At 37.9% G+C, this 23,462-nt stretch overlaps 1 protein-coding gene across 1 annotated transcript; it reads left to right on the plus strand.

Annotated features, from left to right (window-relative positions):
• The first annotated feature begins 1,867 nt into the window (after nucleotides 1-1,867).
• On the plus strand, nucleotides 1,868-23,267 carry LOC132123007 (BICD family-like cargo adapter 1). Its single transcript, XM_059533542.1, has 11 exons — nucleotides 1,868-2,231; nucleotides 3,174-3,389; nucleotides 12,637-12,753; nucleotides 13,920-14,066; nucleotides 14,979-15,158; nucleotides 16,469-16,612; nucleotides 17,734-17,811; nucleotides 21,319-21,428; nucleotides 21,589-21,709; nucleotides 22,249-22,520; nucleotides 22,554-23,267. The coding sequence occupies exons 1-10, from the start codon at nucleotides 1,980-1,982 to the stop codon at nucleotides 22,429-22,431; spliced, it is 1,548 nt and encodes a 515-aa protein (XP_059389525.1). The 5' UTR covers nucleotides 1,868-1,979; the 3' UTR covers nucleotides 22,432-22,520; nucleotides 22,554-23,267.
• The last annotated feature ends 195 nt before the right edge of the window (nucleotides 23,268-23,462 follow it).

The raw sequence follows: 23,462 nt of genomic DNA on the forward strand, positions 1-23,462 counted from the left end.
TATCGACCCCTGAACCTTGACATTAAGTGTAATTATATGTGTTTGAGTGAGTTTAATGCTGTTACGTTTGACATTTAAACAAGTTGTCGAGTGGTTTGTGGTTAGCATTGTGCTAAAGAGTACAGCTGGTGCTCGGGATTTGAGTGGCTACATGAACACATACACTACATTGACTCAGTCGGGAAAGATTGTGCTGCTGCCAGTTATAAATATAATATTTACATACTAGTTAATTTACTTTTTAACTGAAATGGCTCAAATGAATTGGTTTAGAACCACAACTTGATCAGTTTTCATTTGAATGTATATAAACTAAATGTAGTTTGTGAACAGTTTCAACTCAAAAAAGCATACATTTATCTGATCAGAGAAAACACCTGAAGTGTTAAGTGTAAATAGGATGTAGATTAGCATAAAGGAGGATGGATTGATGAAATACCCCCAACACATTTCAGAGATGTCTGGAACTGAAGAAATGAGCTCTGTATTAGAACAAGCCTGAATCTGCTGGACTCTGTGTACATGTTTCTTCTAGACTCTGCTACAACATTGTCTATAGCAAAGTATATTAGTGACACTCTTTCCTGACATGGTAAACAACAGTTCATTATGTATTTTAAAGTGTGTTAAGTTTGTAAAGCCACACTCCACTTGGCCAGAATCTGAATCAGAATCACTCTGACTTCTGGCCGCTAGCTTCAACACATCCAGACTGCACATCTCTGGCTGAAAGTTAAGAAGTGTTTGCTGCTCCAGTCTTAAAGTGATTTATGCATGGAGTCATTCTAGATCTAATTATCTAACTTGGAATCTAAGGGAAAATATCACCCTGCCTTTTTCAAGGCTGTTCAGTATATAATTTTACAACATCAATTGTAATTCACACTGAGTATGAGGCCATATGTGCATGATAATTTTCATGTTATAAATAAAACAAAGATTACTAGAGTACTTTTTTTTAAGCAAGAAAATAATATTTCAGGTTTTTTTTACTTCAAAATTGCCTGAAATTACAAAATTAATGCATGCTGTGATCATGTTTAATCATGTTTATTCATGTTTAATGACAAGCAATACATCACTATTTCACTCAAGGATTATGATAACAATTATTTTGAAAAGGAAGGTGAACAGGCGTCATATTGTAAAAAATATCTTCTGTAGACATATACTTTTTTAATTTTGGTGCTTGTGTTTTAGGCTTTCATTTTTTTTTTTTTAAAAGTAGCAATGTTGTAAATAAATAACTTTTCATGTCTTATACTCTTAAGATATTTCACTTCGATATTAAGTTCCTTCTGTAATCAATCTAAACAATTTTCATTGACTACTGACTAGATTAGCGGCTGGCGTCCACCTGTTAGTGAATTAATGCACACTCCTCATAAGGATACACAGTACATAGTCTGCAGGCAGCACTCCAGAAGGGGCGGAGACTCACAAAGGGGGTGGGGCATTCAGTGGAAGTCCAGCCCCTTTCGGAGTTTCCCCACATCGCTTTGGTTCAAGAGTGGAAATTTTTTTTTTAATTAATTTGTAATATATATATATATATATATATATACAGCATTGCAATATAAAGGTCATTTTATTTTGTTCATTTGTGAATCCGTTTGACTTTTGTGATATGACAATTGTTTGTAGTCCTTACTTTTTCTATTTGTTTGTAAAGTTTATATTTTTGAACATATTCTGCAACAGTAATAACCCCATACCACCAGTCTCTTATTTATTTTTTATGCGATACATTTGTTAAAGGAAAAAAAAAGATTACAGTAAGGAGTCACCTGAAAGTACACAAGCCCCACCCACACGAGTCTCTTTCCATCATCAGCGTGCAAACAAACCCATGAGTGTCAACCAGAGGCTTCTCACCCAGTTTCAGTCTCTCTCACTCAGAAGCGCAAACACATGGAGACTCGAGACCTCAGGTAGTTTTCCCCGTGAGCCTCACTGTTTCCACTCATAACACGAGCACCATGAGTCTGGGAGAAGAGCTGTGTTATAAAGCACATAAGATGGAAGTGGAGGAAGACTTCTACTCGTATGAGTTCAGTCATGATGAAGGTCCGCCGGAGTATAAGGACAGTGAGGATCTGTTGGCAGCGCTTCGGCAGAAGGAGGACGAGGTTCTTCTGGCAGCTCAGCTGGGCAACGCTCTGCTGCTGGAGAACACACAGCTGAAGCAGCAGAGAGACGCGCTCCAGGAGCAGCACGCGCAGCAGCTCGAGGTCAGCTGACGTCTATCCGTCTGTAACCCTGTCCACATCATTTCCGCTTTATACAAAGTTGATGTTTTATATTCATTTTTAAACTTGTGTCTTTATATTAATATCACATATGTAATACTATGTGTACAGTGGTCCCTAATATTTTCATGCCGTTTAAAAACATTTACTTTTATACCAAAGTACAAAGTTAGTTACTTAATCCTTTACATTTCACATTTTATATTTTAGGCTAATATAATCTGACTACTTGACCTGACAAGTTTCGAATTCAAGTTAGACCAATCTACACTGAAAAAAAATATTCATTGAATTTACTAAATATTTTTATGGTAAGTGGTTGCAATCCATTTATTTTAGCTATATTTAAATAAACGAATTTAGTTGATTAACTTCCAGTAAAATTTAAATGTAGCTAAGATAAATTGATTTTTACCACTTACCATAAAAATAAATTGTCTATCTATCTATCTGTCTATCTATCTATCTGTCTATCTATCTATCTATCTATCTATCTATCTATCTATCTATCTATCTATCTATCTATCTTCACATCTAATATTTCTAATCTGTCTGTCTATCTATCTAATGACTAACTTGTAAGAAAATTCTAAGCCGTTATATTCATTCATTGAATGTTTACTACATGTAAAGAAAATACAATAAAACAAATGTGCTGGGCGTAGTTGTGTTAAACAAGGTTATTTTATAGCTTTAGTGGGTAACACTTTATTCTGATAGTCCACTTTAGACATTCTACTGACTATATGGTAAGTTTGCAACTACATGTTAACTTATTCCCCAGTCTACTAAAACTGTAACGAGAGTTAGTTGACACGTTACAAAGTCGCTTCTAGTTAGTAGAATGTCTAAAGTGGAGTGTCAAATCAAAGTGTGATATCTCGGAGTGGTCTGTGTGAAATCGCCTCGGCGCTGTGTCCTCAGGAGCTGGAGCAGGGCAGGTTCGAGCTGCGGGTGAAGCTGGAGGACTGCCAGGCGCAGTGGGAGAGTCAGGTGTCTGAGCTGGAGCGAGACGTGCAGGAGCTGCAGGCGCAGGTCGAGAGACTGAAGCGGAGTCTGAGCGAGACGGAGAGAGAGAAGAGCAGACTGAAGCAGGAGCACAGCGAACACAGCCAGAGACTCGGAGAACAGCTGCAGAGGGTCAGTGACATCACTCTTACTGTTCCTCATATCACGGTTACTGATCTGATGATAACTCATCCTGCAGTGCTGGATCTGCAGGCGTTCAATGACAGCTCATTTGACCAGCAAGAAACCTTCACATCCACCTCAATACAGTAAAAAAAACTTAAATCAGTTATTGCTTGATACTATCAGGCTTCACGATGAATAGTATTTTAATCACGATTTCTTGTGTTTCTCTCAATTTATTAAGAATAATCATCAGTGATATTTTTCATTGGTAACAAGCTGTCACAAGATTCCGGTTGCCAGATCTCAAGAGTTTAAATCCCCCATTTAAAGTTTGTTTTATTTTGGACCAGTGGTTTATTTAATTTCCCCAACCTGGCAACTATGTGCATGCACTCTTTCTACATTACAGAAAAAGCACAGATGAGCTGAAAACAGTTCAACAGATCTATATTCTGCTTAAAGGAAAGTTTAAGACAGCCTGTGTTTGTTTTCTGTAAAAAAAATCAAACCATGCAAGCTGACGTTCTCTTGTACTTGTGCTTATGTGAAAGTGCAATAAAATGGCAATAATTGAGATTATACAATATGAGATTTATTTTTAGCCAAATAAATGTGATTAAACGTTTAATCACTATCATATCAAAATCATTGTAACCTTTTGCGTGCTCGTATACTGTATGTAATGATCAAAGTGACGAGCCAGTTCTGATGATGCGATCATTAAGGACATTTGTTGCTTTGACAGTGTAATGAATTTGTCCTTTATTAGCAGACGGCAAAACCAAACCACACACTTACCGTAACTGGAGGACATGCGCATACAGGGCTCATAAAAGACCGTAACGATTATAAAGGCCAATTATGCAACAGGCATCGTCTCTTGCTCAGTTAAAGATGACTTCACACTGTATCTAGGCTCAGTGTAACAGATATGATATGGAAAAAAGATCTGGCATCCAAAAATTGTGAATGCAGTATGAGGAAACAAGTCCCAACCCTATAATACATACTTTTAATAAATCTATGGGTAACACTTTACAGTTTCAGTAGACATGAACAATAAACAATACTTCTTCAACATTTGTTAATCTTAATTAATGATCAATTGTAGCATTTATTAATGCATTTTTAAAATCAAAAGTTATCTTTTTAAATTTAAACTAACATGCAGTAACATGAACAAACAAGGAAGATATTTGTTTTATTGATTAACATGAACAAAGATTAGTAAATGGTGTGAAATTGTATTGCTCACTGCTGGTTATGCTAGCTGTTGCATTAGCATTAACGAATCGGACCTTATTGAAAACTGTTAGTGATCTATGAATGACAGGGGGCTCACATGCTGATTTCAGCTTTGTAAAGAGTGTGTGGTGACAGTATTTGGCTCAGGGTTTGTGGCAGTGCTGTTCTGTGACATTCCTCTTTACTTTCCTCATCCTTCCTGGTTAAGGCCATATGAGCGAAACCACAGTAGCATCTGACTCAGATTCCAGAGATAACATTATAAAAAAAAGTTTCACATCTCAGCGCAAAATCAAAAGAGAAAAACAGGAAATTATATTTTGTATAAAGAAAATGAAACATATTTTAGAATAATTAGAAATAATTCCTCTATAAAAACATTAATATAATTATTATTCTATTAATAAGATATATATATTTTGTAGCAGTATTTTACCTCAAATAACTCCTCATTTGTTGTTTATTGTTCAAGTGAACATCACTTGATTGTGCCATCCCAAAGAAGCACAAAGTCACTCTGATTGTGGTGGTAGTTGTGTTTAGGTATTGTGTTAAATTATCTTTAATAAGGTCATGCAGAATAAGGCATTAATATGTGATTACAAGTACTAATACACAGTCAACTATTGTTGTTCTATGTGTGTTCCCTAATAATTCCCTAAGTGTTATATATATGTTTTTTTATTCTATTAAGATGCTATTTTTACCAATTTCTTTAAATACAATTTTGAATATTTGTTAAATAATTCCAGTTGTTCATAATGTTTGTTCTAAGTAGATTCTCATTGCCATAATTCAATATTGTTTTACATTATTTCAGTAATATATTACTGCAATACAATATCTTTTTTTATCAGGATAAATTAAAGGAAGTGAAACAAATAACACCATGATGTATAAATATGAAATTCTTTAAAGTGAAAAAATGTAATAGAGAGAAAGAGAGCAAGTAGCAGGAAGAACTTGTCATTAAAATTAGTTTTATAAGGCATGACATCAACCAAATTAACGCATGAAAAAAAAAAAAAAATATATATATATATATATATATATTCATATTATATATAAACGATATAAATTTACAATACACAAGAAAAACTATGAATTCTTATATAAAAAGTCAGTTACCATATTTTTTTGTTTGTTTGTTTTTTATTGTGGCAGAAACAAAAACAAACACAAAACAACTACAGAAATGCGAGATGAAAACTGTGAAAGAAAGTCAGATTTTTTTTTTCCTGTGATGGGCCTTCCACAAATCTTCTCCTCCTTCTTGTAAGAGATGAGAAATCTAAATTTAGATGCACCCGCTGCCGTTGACTCATTCTGTGAGGAAACCGCTTTCACAGACGTGCCTCTCACACTCGACTCGTCGTGTCTAATCTCACAAGTGTGTTATGCAAAAAGTTGAGGTTTGCACATTTTTTTTCTGTTTGTACAGTTGCCAGGTTCAGACTCATGAGCAGGGTTCCTCAAATCTTGTCCTGGAGGGCTCTGCACTGCAGAGTTTAGCTCCAACCCTGATCAACCTCACCTACCTGTGATTCTCTAATGATCCTGAAGACACTGATTAGCTTGCTCAGGTGTGTTTGATTAGAGTTGGAGCTAAACTCTGCAGGAAAGTTGATCTCGTGGGCCAGATTTGAGGCTCCCTGCGCTAGACTGTGCTCTGTAGTCATGTATTGCTGTGAGTTTGGACTAGAGTAATGGTTAACTCGTATCGTTCCTCTGGGAGTCCCTCACCCTCTCATCCTCCACACGCCACACAGCCGTAGAGACTGTGTCTGAGAGCATTTTTTCCAAGAAATCAAAGATCAGGAAACACTGATGTTTATGTGTCCTGTCCTGCTCCGAAGGAAGAGGAAGTATGTCTTACTAATTCCACCACGGCTTCCACCATCTATATGTTTTGGTTTCAACTGCTCTCAAACAGGGTCTGGAGTGGAGTCTAGAGCAGATAAGTGGCTTTTATGGTTCAATTGCAGATTTTATTTTATTTTTTTAGGTGCCCTTACGAAAAAGAAGTTTATTCAAGTGTGCTATTAGTATACTTCTTTTAAACTAAAAATAGGAAAGTATACTTTTAGTTTACTTTTTATGTTCTTCTCAGAAATGCTCTTTATGTACTTCTCAGAAATATACTTAAAATTACGTTTAAGTATACTTGACTTATACTTACAAAAAGTCTAAATATATTTGAGCTATACTCCTAGAATCTGTGTTTGCATTGTTTTATGGTAGAGGGTGCTAGTATGCATCTTCTGTACAAAATTTTCAAAAATACACAAGTGAAGAAGAAAAAGAAACACCACCCAGCAGGCACAGTACATCAATGTGACGTCAGGAAGACGCTGGAAGCTCTTATTGAAAATTAACAGGGGTTTAACTCTAATGTGATTAATTTCCATAACAGCATAACAGTTAAACACCATAACAGTGATTAGTGTTTCCATTAGTTGAGCTCTTAACACTTAATGTACGTTTTGGTTTTTGTGGGTGCTGTGACAGGTTGTTTGTCGAACACATTTGCAGCTTCAAAGAAAGCTAAAGTGACATGAGATCAGGTGATGGCTGTTACCTGTTAATGGTTTTATAATCATCATCAAATAATCTGATTTGCTGATGTTTTTTAATCTAACAATTATGTTCTTCCGTTAGTACATTCATATTACAAACCCTGTGTTTCTGCCACATGAGATCCAGCAGTATTATAACAATCAGTTAAAATCTTTTAACAAACAAGAGCTCAAAAAACTTAACCTACAGTGACACACCCAGACATCAACAATCAGCGTATGAATCTCAACAATGGTGACATGCTTCATGCAGCAATGCATGCTGGGAGCCATGAGTTGTATACTATGGTGGCTCCCAGCATGCATTGCTGCATGAAGCATGTCACCATTGTTGAGATTCATATACTGATTATTGATGTCTATGTGTCTCGAAAACTTTTTCTCCCAAAATGTTTTTTTTTTTTTTTAATTCAGAATGTCTGATCTGAGGGAAGAAAGTATTGTCTCTTGAATTTTGTTCATTAATAATAAATAATAGTGATGTGTCGTTCGTGAACGAATCGTTCTTTTTGAGCGAATCTTTTAGGTGAACGAATCGTTCTCGTTCACGTAATCCACTGATTCGTACTTCTCGTTCAGTGAAGTTCCTCCCTTCACAGCAGCGCGGCGCTATAAGCAGCGCATGCGCAGCTCAGTGAACCGGGTAACAACCATTTCATCCTGTCAAAGAATTACTCAATCTCGAGCCAATAGCCTTCGAGTATGAGATGTGACAGAGTATGTGATTTGTTGAATGTAGTGAACGAATACGCCCTTAATGAACGAGTTTCATATGAGTCTGAACTAGATCTGGAGATCTTATCGTTCGTGAACGAAATGACTGAACTGGTACCCATGTCGTTAGTGAATGAGTTGAATGAGCTGATACATGTCGTTCGTGAATGAAATGAACTGGCACATAGCTTATCTCGTTCGTGAACGAAATGAATGAGAGTAAACCGGGTTAGTCTGCCATTTAGCATGTCAATCTCGCAAAAATGCAAAGCGCAGTGTACTGTACTGTGCACATACGGTTGTTTTGATATTTAGCAACTCCACGTTTAATCCCCGATTTATGAATGTGAATATATAATATACAAACTGTCTGACCAAACAATTAAAATGCTAATTAGGCAAGAAAACCTTGTGCTTTGTTCGTCTGAAAAACTTAATTAAACTTTATATATTGAATGTGATTATACACACATTTTAATAAAGCCAGATCAGTTTTTGAAACAAGTGAATACGTTTGTTGACTTAAGACATAACACATAATACACTCTTTTTTGCCATCTGCTGTCTTATTTTGTGTAATACGAAGAAATGGTCACTGAACGAATCAGTGAACGATTCTGAACGAATCATTTTGGTGAACGAACTGAAAATGAACGAATCTCTAAAAAGAATCATAATTTCCACCACTAATAAATAACCACTTTGGGTCTATGACGATAAAAATAATGTTCCTCAATCATTTTTCTTCATGATGATGACAACTATGTCACCTTATCTTTGTTTATGGCTCCTTTTATAACAAATTATGTGTTTTGGTAAACACTATTACAGGAACCACAAACTTACTAAGCCAAGAGTCAAACTACCCAACTAAAGCAAACACTGATCACAATAATGGTGACCAAACATTTTCAAATAAAACATCAACATCTAAACCTCTGTTAATTCTCAAAAAGAACTTCTGTAGACGTCTGACAGAAATAAAGTCAAACTGGTTAGTAATAAGTGAAGCTGGTAATACGTATACTGCCATGCATTTCACCGTTTTTTTATGTTTATTTTTTTTGCTTTGGGGGGGGGGGGGGTGTTTATTCTAGCCAAAATTCAGCATCTGCCCAACATTGGAGCTTGACGTCAAACAGTCAACCCGATTTTCATTTTCAACCAAAATCCAACGTCTAACCGCTATTATTATGTTTGAGATATCAATCACTGGATGACCATAATGTTTGTATAAACTGTAGGTAACAACTGGTAAAATGTACATCTAGGTCATAAAAACCGTAATAATACCTACACTTAAATATTTTCTTCTCAGCTATGTCGTCAATTGCTCTTGAGCGAAATCTCCTCATCCGTTGTCTGATTGGAATTTTGCAAGGATTTCTGTGTAGTTAAAGTGTGCATAGCCTGCATCTATCAACCTTTTTTTTGTAACTTACCCACATTAAAGTGTTTAAAAAAAGAATGCATGAAGCTAGAATGAAATGATTTTGTTTACAAGCAGATACACTGTTCTTTCTTTGTATGCTTTGCATGCTCAGATATTCATATAACAAAATTTATACAAATTCAAACCTAAATAGGGACATAGTAGTCTTAAAGTATGATATAAGTTTCACTTAAAGAAAACTTATGAGTAGTGTACAAAGTATTTAATTAGTAAACTTTCAGTAAATCAAGTTCTCTTTTATTATAATTGCAGTACAAACTACAAACATAGAGGTAAACTAGTTGTGTACTCAAAGTTTGCTACTGTTATACTTAAAGTATATTTAAAAGTATATTTTATGTACTAGAAAGTGGGCCGATTTAGTCCCAAGGAGTATTGAAACAGTACACTTTCAAGTATACTACTAGAACACTAGAACACTTTGTATACTTGCTACATAAAGTATACTTAAAAGTATACTTGAACTTTACTTAAGTAAACTTAATAAAATAAACTTGAAGTATACTACTTTTTGCTAAGGTTGTGTGAAGCCTTGAATGGTAAGTATTTGTGTGTGTGTGTGTGTGTGTGTGTGTGTGTGTGAATGTCTGTGCATGTAGTGGGTTTTACTTTTGGGGTCAAAAGTAAGTATGTGTGTGTGTGTGTGTTTTGTGTTGTACCCACAAAGAAAGAACAACCTGAAACCATCTTCATATGTTTAATTAACTTATTAAATACTGTAATGTCTTCATATAGATGCAGAGTCAACTTTGTGTGAGGTTTTGGATGAGGTTAGGTCAAATGTGTGTATCTGTGAATCGTTCTTATAGCCTGGTGTTACTGTTTATGACAAACTCTTAGAGTCTAACCGTCTGTACAGTACACAAGCGCTAAGCGAGTCTATCAGGACATTTTTTCTAGTTTTTTTTTAGGAGTTTTTCTAACTAAACTAAACTAACAAACATTCAGGAGTATCTATTTAAATTTTTTGCTTTAAAGAAGCATACTGGAAGTGTAGAGTTGCTGTGGTCACGAGATCAGTCACGGTTTAATTCCAAGGCTTTGTAAATCATTCACACTCGTGCTGTTCTCCAGTCACCTGCTGTGCTGTGAATGCCACACCTGTTCTCCACAAACTGCATGATCTGAGTTACCATTCAAGTTATTTCCCAAAGTTTAATAGCTTTAAGAGCAGTGGAGATAGTGATGCATTCTAGCATGACTTTAGGGGAAACAAAAAAAATATTCTTCACAATATACAGGGATTGGACAAAGTTATGTGAACCCCTATTATTATATGGGTTAATATCAACTTTTATTTCTTTATGTTGTCTATACTCTCTAGGTTGTATATCAGTGTAGTACACGTTCTTTTCAGCAGTGTTCAGTAAAAGTGCTTAGTGACTTGTCAGATATTAAAAAAGATCAAATCATGGGAGCCCGTTTAACAGGAGCATCTGTAACCTTCATGGACCAGTAGTTTGGTGTTTCTAAGAACAGCATTCTTTACTGCATACTCACAAAGCATAGTAAAAAAGAAAAGCATCAGCGAAAGAGAATAGTAGGTGAAAACTGAAAGTAAATGATAGAGGCTGTCGATCACTAAAGTCTGGAATATACTTCACAACTCTTTAAATGGGGTAAAAAAAAAAAGTTCATCATTCACTTAACGACGGACTACCAGACTTTCAAGTTTTTCTGATCGCAACAAACTCGCACAGAAATGTGTGACTTGTTGCTAGGAGATGCATGACAAATGAAAACAATGTGTTCTAAAATCATCTCAAAATTAAAAAAAATGTTTGATATCCTCCAACTGGATGGAATCAAAGTCTGAAGCTAAAAAATCAGAGTCTGTGACCATCGTGAAAGTTAAATACTATCCCCATTGTGCAATACATGGCTCAAGATTCAGCATGAAGACCCTGTTTCCACAAAAAAATCAACCACAGAGCAATTAGCGAAACAAACATTCATGAATTTGCTAAAACTTTAACTTTAATATGCATAAAAACCTGGACCGTTGGAGCACCAAGATGAACTTAGTTACAAGTACATAAAGCTGTTTCCTCAGAGTTGTGTGCAGATTTGTTGTCCCCTGTATTTCCTGGTTTGTTTGTCTTTGGAATTGTTCACCTTAAGCTAATTCTCTACTTTGAAAGCTTTAGTGCCATGTAAAATAACCTTATTTTAGTGAATACTGCTATTAATGCAGTTCCTTTAGTGATACAGTCTAATTCGGTCATTAATAGAGATTTATTAGTTTGGAGATGCCACATTGATATGCTTTCTGAAGAATACTGTCTGCCTTTACAAAGTTATTAAAAAACTTCATTATAAAAGAGCATTGGAGAATGAACAATGCATTTTCTAATAGTAGATGCTGTTCTATTAGATGGTTTTTGGAGTCAGATGCTCTTGTTTTGGCGTCCTCTCTATGTCTTACATTTAGATCCACATGCTCATATTGACTGATTTTGTGAGTAAAACTATTTCACATGTTCTTCTCCCATTGGACTACCATCTACTCTAATATCCAATCACATTTGTTATGCCAAGGCCAAGCATTGCGCATTTTTCTCTGTGTTTGAACTTGCATCAACCCCAGTTCAAACTCATTTGGAGTTGGTTTTTCTTCTGAATTTTCTTCTATGAGCAAATGCAGTCCTTTTTTAATAAAGCTTGTCATATTTTCTGATAATATTATTGAAATAAATGGAGGTTTATTTGTTTGAAGATGCTGTCTGGCTTGGGGCATCAGCTGGCAGGAGTGTTACTGAATGCAACAATGCAATGGTTGTCTTTCCCTCATGGGGTCAATAACATTGCGGTGGCCGGTAGTTGAGTCTAACTAAACCAGGACCTCTAGCCACCCCTCCAAATGCCGCCCCTGTCCCATACAGGCTCCCAGTGACTGATGCCACTGCCAAGACCAAGATGCAAAGCTGCATCGGTCATGCGGCTCTTTGATCTGCTTCTGAATGTGTGTGATGCACGCTGACGTCTGTCCAGTTATCTGCTGATTCAGGTTCATCACCAGAGGCCCCTGAGCAGCCAGTGCATGCTCTTGTTTAGCTCTTATCAAGCGAACTTAAATTCTTTTCACTATGAAAATGGGACACATTCCTTAGTGGAAAAAACATGTCTTTTTGTTAGGTTCCTTTCTCTTCTGAATGATGATGCCTCTCCTGGAGATCACCCATTTGATTTCTAAACCTCTCTGAAAGCTGAAAAAGCGTTTGGACGTACAGTGGTTTGATTGGTGAGCTGTGTTGTGTATGTTTAGGGAATGGAAGTGGAGCAAGCCATGACCAGCGAGCTTCAAAGACTGAAAGAAGAAATGAGAGAAAGGGGGCAAGCAAGACCCCAGGACGAAGAAATCATCAACACACTTAGAGAACAGGTGAGAAACTGAAACATACTCGCACACTGTATGGTATTTGATATTATAAAATGGTAAATGCTGTAATTACAATGAAAATAAACTTTAAAAATAGTTTTACATTGAATCTGCAGCTCTACACACATGCCTGATTATTAAATGGTATGCTGTGGTCAGTTCCAGACCTCGAATTTGATTGGAACATTCAAAGAGCATTACATTTGTCTTTGTTTGTGGCATAGATTAGACAATAGCTGTGTCCCATTTCAGAGTCTGCATCCTTGGAAGAACTTCAAAGGCCACTCCTTCACCTTAAAAATCAAAAAGCTAAACAGGGTTCACAACCCGCCTAATGTTCACCTTGGCCAATTTATATACAGTAGATATATTTACATGAATAAGCTATCTATAAAATTGCATCTTATGACTTGCCAATATTTAAACTGCTTTAAAGTTTTTGTTGTTGTTGTTGTTGTTGTAATGTTAGGGTTAAACCCAAAACTTAAATTCTGTCATCATACCCCCTTGTCTATTGAACGTGAAAAAGTATTTTGAATAATGTTGGTAACCAAACAGTTGGTAAACAGCCAGTGACCTCCATAGTATTTTTATTTTATTTGTTTTCATACTCTAGAAGTCAATGTCGGTTAGCAACATTCTTCAAAATATCATTTTATGTTCTACATCGAGGTTTGGAATGGTATGAGGGTAGGTAATTAATTGTTTATGGGAGAACTATCCCTTTAAATTTAAAATTGTAAACTGGCACTTACACTGAATAATAATCCTGTCATCACTGGTGTGCAGTGATTCTTGGGAAAGTCTGGGCTGCAAAGGACCCATCTATTGACTCCTTCATAGCAAGGTTAAGGAAGCACACATTTGAAGGAGCCTTTGAACTGGGATGCTTTTATTGTGTTGATCTTCAAAAGCAGCATTCAAAGGATGCAGCCTCTGAATTGGGACACGGCTGCAGAATGCAGTTATTTGCAGAGGGTCATCACGCTCGCCCTTCATCATGGACCACGTGCAAAATCTGTCTACCTTCTCTTCCATTCAAGGATTATATTCAAACATGGCTATTTTACTGTAACAAGAACTACATGAAAAAGCGACAGCATCTGCAGTGTGAATGACTGTAGAATGTGTTGATTTATAGACTAATGTTTGTGTTTGTGTGCTTTCAGGTGGCATGGCTCACGCAGCGGGAGCAAACACTCAAGCAGCGCTTAAAGATGACTTGTCACGAGAATGAGGAACTAAAAGACACCGTGACAGCGCTCCACGCACGCCTGGATCTACAAGAACAACAGAGTCACACACACATACAACAGGTTCGGTCGCTCACACACACTATACTCAGCTGAGCAGGATGCTTCACTCTGAATAAGAAACTGTGTAGTTTCTTCTGTGTAGAAACTGTCTGTAGTTCATGTGAAACTGGAATCTGGTGGTTCAGGATTTGTCTCATAAAAATTACAGTAGTTCTTATGAATGGTAAAAATGTAGTCATATGATGCATAGATTAATGCCAAACATTCTCAAATGCTGATGATCAGCCATTGATCCACCTCATGATCCTGTTTTGATTCTGGGAATCATGATCCGATTCCAAAACCGCAAAGATTTTTATTTTTTTATTTTTTTTGACAAAGGTCAAAACTTCTGTTATGCACTCTTGCCATACATTTTTATTACTTGTCCTACATAATTTTTAAGAAAAAAAAATTGGTAAAATATATATTAAGGAGTCTTGGACCTTTCCAACAATATATAGTTTGTCATGATTAGATTAGAATTTAATTGTAATATAGTGAAGTAAATGTAAGCGTCCCACCAAGGGGGGTGACATCATAAACAGTGGCAGCTCTACGCTGCATTCACTCTAATGAACAGATCTGTTTGTGAAATCAGATGTTTAGTCCTGTCTTCAAGACACAGCTGATTGTGTTTACATTAATTTCGCGCTGAGATGAAAATGCATTTACCACTCACACATAGCTTAGCTTTTCCATATGTGCACAGATTCAGTAATGTCGATGAGAATCATGAAGCATGAAAGAATCAGGGTCTGAAACTTTGGGGGGGGGGGGGGGGCACACCAAAATTAGCAAAATATTTTCAGTTTGAAGACGTATGTACTTCATGAATGTAAAAAAAAAAAAAAAATTTCAGTGTAAATGCATTGACATTCGTACATAACTTACAAGAATGATAACCCTTCTTCTCTCCTCTCCCTGTCCCAGCTGGCAGAGGCCTGGCGGGAAGTGGATGGGGTTCGATCCCGGGCTCAAGAGCTGCAGTCTCAGGTCCAGGAGCTGCAGGAAGAAGTGGCCCTCCAGGAGAAGAGTCACAACGACTCCTCTTTACTGTCTGAGCTTGAAAACAATCTGGACGTGGCAGACTGGAGCCTGGACAAAGGACAGGTGATACTCTGAACTCAGCTCACTGTAACCTGATAATGCCAGACTTGAATGTTACAGAAGAAGAGCCCTCTGTTCATGTTTATAAATCTCAGTTTAATTGACTTCTAGCTACACTCTACACACAGAGCTATTTAAATTCAGAGCTCTAAAAATTGTATATACCTGTATATGTATATATACAGGGGGGTTTCAGGTAACACAACCTGATGCTTTTTAAGATTTTTTTGTCTATCCAGTCCTACTGGATACACATTGGAGTGAAGGTGTAAATGCAATCCAGTAAAAAAGATACTCTCTGAATACACCAGACGTGTGTGTGTGTGTGTGTGAGAGAGACACCCTTAAGATTGAAAAGCATTGTTCATCATGGGCAGTACAGTATAGAACATATGCAAAAGTGGAATCCCAGAATGAATAAAAATAGTAGGAGAGTCGAGGAACATGTTATTTATATTTCTACCTGAAAAGTGGTGTTTAAAGAAAAGTTCCCGTACAGATTTTTATTACAATATGCATTTTTATTAGTGCTGTCGGTCAATACAAAAAAGATTGTTCACAGTTCTATTTAATCATGATTAATCATACCTAATATTTAAATGTTTGTTTAATGGCTTCTTTTTACTGAGTACTATGAATGAAGGCAAATATGCCAGAACTGATGCTGATCTTTCTGTTAAATCGATTTCTGGAGACAAAATGAGAAATATAGCCATTCAACATTACAATAAAATTTGTGCAATTTTTTTTTTTTTTTTTTTACATTTTAATAGGATTTTTTTAAACGTTACAAAACTATTGTTTTTTAAGTGATCTTAAAATTTTCACAAACCCATTATATCACATTTAGCTGTGCTTGTATGCAGTGTGTTGCCCATAGAACTATATTGATGTGTCTGTTAATATCACGTCTCTGTTCGACTTAGCTGTCCGTTCATTTATCCCATGTTTATTTTAGTTAAAACATTTATCAATACTTTATGTGATAATACTGTAACACATACCGTAAGATGTGGGAAAACACATTATAAAAGCTACATCAAGAAGCAGATGCTGCATTATTTTTAATGCTTTAAATTTTAATCACAAAAATTATCTTTGACAGCCCTACTTTTTTTGGAACCATTCTGCACTATTATGTGAAGTGCACTGTGTGTCGTATATAGAGTTGCTGCATTTGTAAAGAAATGAGGCTTCTTAAACCGGAGGCTGTAGTGGACAGCAAGAAGGCTCTTTAGGTTTTACTTTTACTTTTACATTTTATGCCTGTTAATTTGATATTTGGCACAACTAGAACATGTCTTGCCCAGCAGGTTTGTCAGGAGCTGCACTACATCCTGGAACTGCTTCAGCCTGTGGCCTACAGATCAGAGGCCGAGCAGGACTCGGATGACAGCCTGCAGGGCATGCTGGGACAACTGAAACACACAGCACAATGGATGAGTGAGACACTACAGGTACAGAAACATAACATACAATGTGCTGTATATGACATATCTTCCTCCCTGGAGTATTTTGACCTCTCATACTGTCACATTCATTACAAGCATACATCTTCATACAGTATGTCTGTATTCAGACCATATCAGTTTGTGCTTTTTGCCATTGGGCAAATCTCTCATTACATTCCTGGATCATATTTCAAACTCACACCAAACAGAGGAAAACAAGAGATTTTAATGTTCTTGAAGAAAATGAAGCTATACATTTTTTAGAAAAGATATAATTTAACGATCTAAACACAAAGTGTAAAGCGCACGGCGCAGGTGAACTCAGGGCGTGTCCAAATCCACTTTTGCTATTTTAACAATGGAAAAACAGTTGGCACGCCCGAGCGCATGGTCTAAACGGGTTGTCCCTATTCTCTTAATGAGCAATGGGTGTTTTTTGGGCGTAACGTGCAATAAACCAATCAGAGTCTCATCTTCCATTCCCTTTAAGAGCCAATTGCGCTCGTGCCATGACGGATTTGCTATTTACATGGTGGAATTTGCCAAGCGCAAAGACAGAACGCGTCTCTGACATGAAAAAAAAATATATATATATAAATATTTAGCCTACAAAAAAATCTTATGCATTGCAATCCTTTAATTTGTAATATTTGGCATGTTCGTTTAAATAACAAAGAAAAAACATTGCGCCAGACTTAAGACCAGGTTTGAGTTGGTCTATGGTGCAGTCAGGGAAAATGCGAATGGCACCGGACTGAAACTAGCAAACACACTTGCGCTGTGCCTTGCATCGCATTGCACCTGGTGTATTATAGGGCCCTATTTCTGTAAGCTCAGTCAGTACATGGCATAACAGTAGGATTTAATGTTAATGTGCAATATGTTTAATTTAACAAAAGGTTTGGATATTAAACAAACTTCTAACGATTGAAGTGGGAATTGCATCAGAGTTTTTGTTCAGGTTGTAGTGTGTTAAGTGAGGATCGATGAAGACCGAGGGAAAGGGATGTGGATGCTGTAGAGAGAAGCACCCTGCCATCACAGTCTAACAAAGACCACACTTGACAAATTCTCCAAGGCCACCCAGCATGCAGTGCTGAACGCTTCTGTATCATTTGTGTCTGCAGGAGAAGAGGAAGTCCACTGTGGGATCGGTGAGCGATCCGTGTGAGAAGTCCATCCGGATACAGGAGCTGCAGGATCAGGTAACAGTTCTTCATGCATTAGCTAACAGCAGCCCAATACCACCACCACTGACCTGGGCTCCATTAAAAAAAAAAAAGAATGGCTCCATTGTTTGGAGGGCCTTTTCTGACTGGGATTCACCGCTGTATGAAGTGAAGTCAAGTGGTGAATCGGTTCAACTTTATTTCAGGAAGAAAAGAGTTAGTTTACATTTGAAGTATCTTTTATTCAGTTAACGGATCGTTTCTTTTTTGCAGCATCAATTCAAATGTTGAACAGTGTGTGAAAGTTTCTGCATCTGTAGAAAGCTCAGAAATATTTAATGAGATGGAATTATACTTTAATAATGCTTGTTTGCTTCGAAAAAACTTGCTGTAACATTTTAATCTATACATTATAAGGCCCTAAGCAGATTTTCAAAAGAGGGCCTTGTTTTTGTTTTTTGATTTTGGAACATCAACATAAAGTGAATGGAAATGTCGCATTGTCATTTCAGCAGTGTATTTTCAAAAGCCACCACTTTCCCATATCCTCACTTTCTTTTTCACTTCTCTACACCAGATTGATAGAGCCACCTCATCGTTTTCAAATATTCACACACATGACTAACACACAGAAACTTTATCAAAGTTATTATTACCAAGCATCACCCTCTGAACCCTGACATGAGGCCCGCTGGTGGCAATGGGGGCCATTTACAAGAGCTTATTTGGTTATTAAAGTTGAGTAATTTAGGATTGAAATGCTTGAAATTAGTTTTCCACACACCTTTTAAGATTTCAAGCAGAGAGAATACAGAGCACTTGCGTGTGATCTTTTTCTTTTATAATTTTGTGTAATGTTAACATTATTACTAGCAATATTAGACAGATATTAGATATTAGACCGACGTGCCTTCTCTCGCTCCCAAAAGAATGGTGTTTTCATGTCTTTTTTGTGAGTCACAGTGTTTTTGTAGGTCTTCATCACATCCACTTGTCTTTTAAGCATGCATACTATGGCCATCTATGCCCACCATCGTACTGGCTAATGTACACTCTTTGGACAATAAACTGGATTACATCCGACTACTACGTTCAACTCAGAGGACTGTAAGAGACTGTTGTGTTTTTGTGTTCACGCAAACATGGCTCAGCAACAGCGTTCCAGACTGCGCTATTCCGCTCAACCAGCTGACGTGCTATCGAGCGGACAGAGCCCTCGTCGCGGGAGGAAAAACCTGTGGCGGTGGGCTTTGTGTTTACATCAATGATGTGTGGTGCCGCGATGCTGTTGTGATCTGCAAACACTGCTCACCCCTGGTGGAGTTTGATTATTTATGTGCCGGTCATTCTATCTGCAGAGGGAATGTACTGCCATACTGCTTATTTCGGTTTACATTCCTCCAAACAACTACAACAGGAACGATCCACTAAATGAACTGTAACAGCACATCTGTGAGCAGCATGCTTTTCTCATCATAGCTGGGAATTTCAACCATAATGACTTATAGAGTGTGTTTCCAAAGATACACCAACACATTAACTTTCCAACACGAGGTAATAACATTTTATACTTTGTTTACACCACACAGAGAGGAGTTTACAAAGCCCTGATGTAATGGTCACAAAGACCATCACTGTCCGGGCCAACCAGATGCCATGGATGACAGGGGAGGTCTACAGACTCCTGAAGACACGGAACGCTGCCTTCAGAGCTGGTGATGAGGTGGGCCTGAGAACAGCCAGGGCCAACCTGTCCCGCGGCATCAGAGACGTTAAGAGAACGCACGCCAGGAGGATAGCCCATCAGTTCAGCGACAGCAGAGACACTAGGAACCTGTGGCAGGGGATACAGACCATTACGGACTACAAGCCCCCACCACGGACCTGTGACAACAACATCTCTCTGCTGAACGAGCTGAACACCTTCTTCGCTCGCTTTGAGCAACAAAACAGCACCACTGCACAGAAGACTCCACCTCCTCCCGGCGACCAGGTGATGACGCTGACCCTGACAACAGTCCTGGGCGTGTACTGAGAGACAGCAGAACTCACTGATGTGTTCACAGACATTTTCAACATCTCACTGAGTCAGGCTGTTGTTCCCAAATGTTTAAAAACTACCACCATCATTCCAGTTCGGAAGAAGCCATCTCCATCATGCTTCAATGACTACCGTCCTATTGCACTTACCCCCATCGTCATGAAGTGCTTTGAAAAACTAGTCATGCACCACATCAAGTCTGCCCTCCCCCCTTCCCTGGACCCCTTCCAGTTTGCATATCGGTCCAACCGGTCGACCGATGATGCCATCTCCACTACCCTCCCCTCAGCACTCACACATATAGACAAAAATGACTCATTTGTCAGAATGCTGTTCATAGACACCAGTTCAGCATTCGACACAATCATCCCTCAACAGCTCTTTTACAAACTGGTCCAGCTGGGGCTCAACACTTCGCTGTGCAACTGACTGTTGGACATTCTGACTGGAAGACCTCAGGCAGTACGGGTCGGCAGGAACACATCCAGCACCATCACACTGAACACTGGGGCCCCCCAAGGATGTGTGCTGAGCCCCCTCCTCTTCACTCTGCTGACCCATGACTGCACACCTTCACACAACTCCAACCTTTTTATTAAGTTTGCAGATGACACGACTGTGGTGGGTCTCATTAGCAACAAAGATGAGACAAACTACAGGAGCGAGGTGAGCCGTCTGGCCGGGTGGTGCAGTGACAACAATCTCTCTCTGAACATGGAGAAGACAAAGGAAATTGTTGTTGACTTCAGGAGACCGCACACTCAGCATGTTCCTCTGACCATCAACGGTGCGACTGTGGAGAGAGTGAGCAGCACCAAGTTCCTGGGTGTGCACATCACAGAGGACCTCTCCTGGACACCATCGAGAGCATCCTGTCGAGCTGCATCACTGTGTGGTATGGCACCTGCAACGCGTCCTGCCGGAAGACTCTGCAACACATAGTGAGAGCAGCTGAGAAGATCATTGGTGTCTCTCTCCCCTCCCTCCAGGACATTTATGGAACCTGTCTCACCCGTAAAGCCCACTGCATCACAGGTGATCCCACTCACCCATCACACAGCTTCTTCAGTCTGCTGCCATCAGGGAGGAGACTGCGGAGTCTCCAGGCCAGGACCAGCAGACTTAAGGACGGCTTCATTCATCAGGCTGTGAGGAAGCTGAACTCTCTCCCGAACTTGCATACGAACTAACATACGATAACATACACATGTCACTTTGTGCAGCATTGGTCTGCTCACTACCTCATTCACCATGGAACTGACATCATTCCACTACCTCATCAGTCAGTTAAATAAAATAACTGCTCTTGAGCCCTTTGTCACTTTAATCAGACTGAATAAGCTTTTTTAGCACTAAAAGTCTATTTATCTCTATTGTTTGTTCACTTTATCTGCCATGAGCCTTGTGCAGTTTCATTTAACTTTATTTTTATGTCTTTTTTTACATTCACTTATTGTATAGTTGTATCTTATATTTAAAAAAAATGTTGGTTTCTTTCTCAGAATGAGCGTCTCATAGCAGAAAACACAGAGCTCATGCTGAGAGCCGAGAGACTTGTGGAGCAGGAAGTAGTTCAGCAGGCCATAAAGGAGCGCGATGATGCCATCACTAAGTAAATATTGAACATTCACTTGGTATTATGATTCTATAAATGTTAATGAGAAAGTATGCATTCAGTTATGTGAGTGACATTTTCTTTTAGATACTTTTAGTTTTGTCTGTTAGAAAAGAGGCATTTTTTATGTTTTTGTGTTGGGTTTTCTCTCCTGCAGGAAGACAGTGATGGAGACAGAGCTGCTGAGGACAAAGCATGATATGATGTGTTTAAACAACCAGCTCCTGGAAGCCATTCAGCGCAAACTTGAGCTGTCCCAGGAACTGGAGGCCTGGCAGGTAAGAAACTTTTGTGTGTTTGTCCTCCCAGTCCTCGCATAGATTAGGAGTGTATTGTGTGTTAATGATGTAATGGATACTCTGTCGCCCCCTGCTGTTCACAGTGGAAGCCTGCAGCTGTTTAATGATGTGTAACTGCTTTTTCTGTTTTAAATGAGTAGATAAAATTGAAATGATAAAAAAAGTTGATTGTATTTTAACGTCTGTTGGCTGCTGGATAAGAACAGGAAATATATTCTGTTGGATGAGGATGAATCTGAATCGGAGGATGGATTCACTGATAGAGTGTTGATGTCTTTGTTCGTTTGCCAGTGTTATTTTAATATAATTGAGATGCTGTCATAGCTTTTTAATAATAATTTTATGCAATTATTCAGTTTTTATTTTAAGTTTACAATTGTAGTAATTTTGTGAGGGTGTGGGGGTTACTAATTTCATGTAGTACTCAAATACCCAAATCCTTTACACTGATGTGCAGAAGTAGGTTTTTAAAATGTTATAATGTATCATGTTTATGAACTATTTGTGTGCACCTGCAGGACGATATCCAGGTCATCATCAATCAGCAGCTGAGGAGCCAGCAGCAGACAGAACAGCTTCAGAAGAGATCAGCGGGTCGGCTTTCTTTCCTGCATAAGTCCAGACGGCCGTCCAGTCGATCAGAGATCTGCCCCGAGCAGAACCAGACGCCCTGGAGAGACTGGCTCAAACGCAGCAAATAAACCTACTGAGAACATATCAGACGCTCATGGATGATGATCCACCGCCAAAGACACTGACTGTGTTAGAAAAAGATGAATCTCACAAAAACGTTCACATTTCTCCCTAAATAAAAAAAAAGAAGAAATAACATTTAATATAAATGCTAAATAGGATTTCTTGTTTCTGTCATCTTTGGATTGAAATGTGTTTTTGAAAAAGGTTTTGTGAGATTCAGTTGTATATTCTGACTATTGTACCTAATGTAAATAATGACAGAATGAATACAGTGACATCATGCTGGTCATGATCTTGTTGATTTTGAATGGCATTTAAAATAATATTCTGTAATAACATTATGTAGAACAAAACATTTACCTGAACTGCACATGAAGGAATGCCTTCAGGCAGTAGAATGAAATACACCAGATGATGCTTGAGTTCAAATCTGACATTGTTCCGTTCACTAATGCATTCATATGAAGGATCTGTAGTGCTCAGACTCAGACATTGTCATGATTTACAGAATAATTCACTGATTAAGATGTTCATGGCTGAAACACATCAAGTATCTTCTGTGTTATCACTAATGCAGGTTTTTTTTTTTTTTGCAATTTAGTTTTGTATGTAATTTATATCTTTGTCAATGTGACATTTGTACAATTAAATGGTTTATGCATTGCACTGTCTTTAGGATATTTATGCATTTGCACTTCAGACTTCAGTAAAAGCAGAAAAGAAAATCAGTTGTGTGAAGCATTTGACACTTTTAGAAATTGTTCTGTTCATTTGCGCAGCTCTGTCAGAACATGGGAGGTCCACACTGATACCAGAGCAGCCGAGTTATTGAATCAAACACACTGGCAACGTATTCCTGATGTACAACCAGCAGCCAGTTTCTTCTTAAGGAAGCAAATGAGGAGAGCTGTGCTGTTTCTTTAAATTTGGATTCATCAAATGGTTTAGAAGATATATAATCTTATATAAAACAAAAATATTATAGAAATAATCTATAGAGTTGTTATCTTGCCAAGTTTCCATGTACTCCTGATGC

Source organism: Carassius carassius, chromosome 41, assembly GCF_963082965.1.
Source record: "Carassius carassius chromosome 41, fCarCar2.1, whole genome shotgun sequence".
In the NCBI taxonomy this organism is placed as follows: Eukaryota; Metazoa; Chordata; class Actinopteri; order Cypriniformes; family Cyprinidae; genus Carassius; species Carassius carassius.

Coding starts and splice junctions, on each gene's coding strand:
- LOC132123007 (XM_059533542.1), top strand. CDS start 1,980: ATGAGTCTGGGAGAAGAGCTGTGTTATAAAGCACATAAGATGGAAGTG. Junction 3,390..12,636: donor TCGGAGAACAGCTGCAGAGG/GTCAGTGACATC, acceptor GTGTATGTTTAG/GGAATGGAAGTGGAGCAAGC. Junction 15,159..16,468: donor GGAGCCTGGACAAAGGACAG/GTGATACTCTGA, acceptor CTTGCCCAGCAG/GTTTGTCAGGAGCTGCACTA.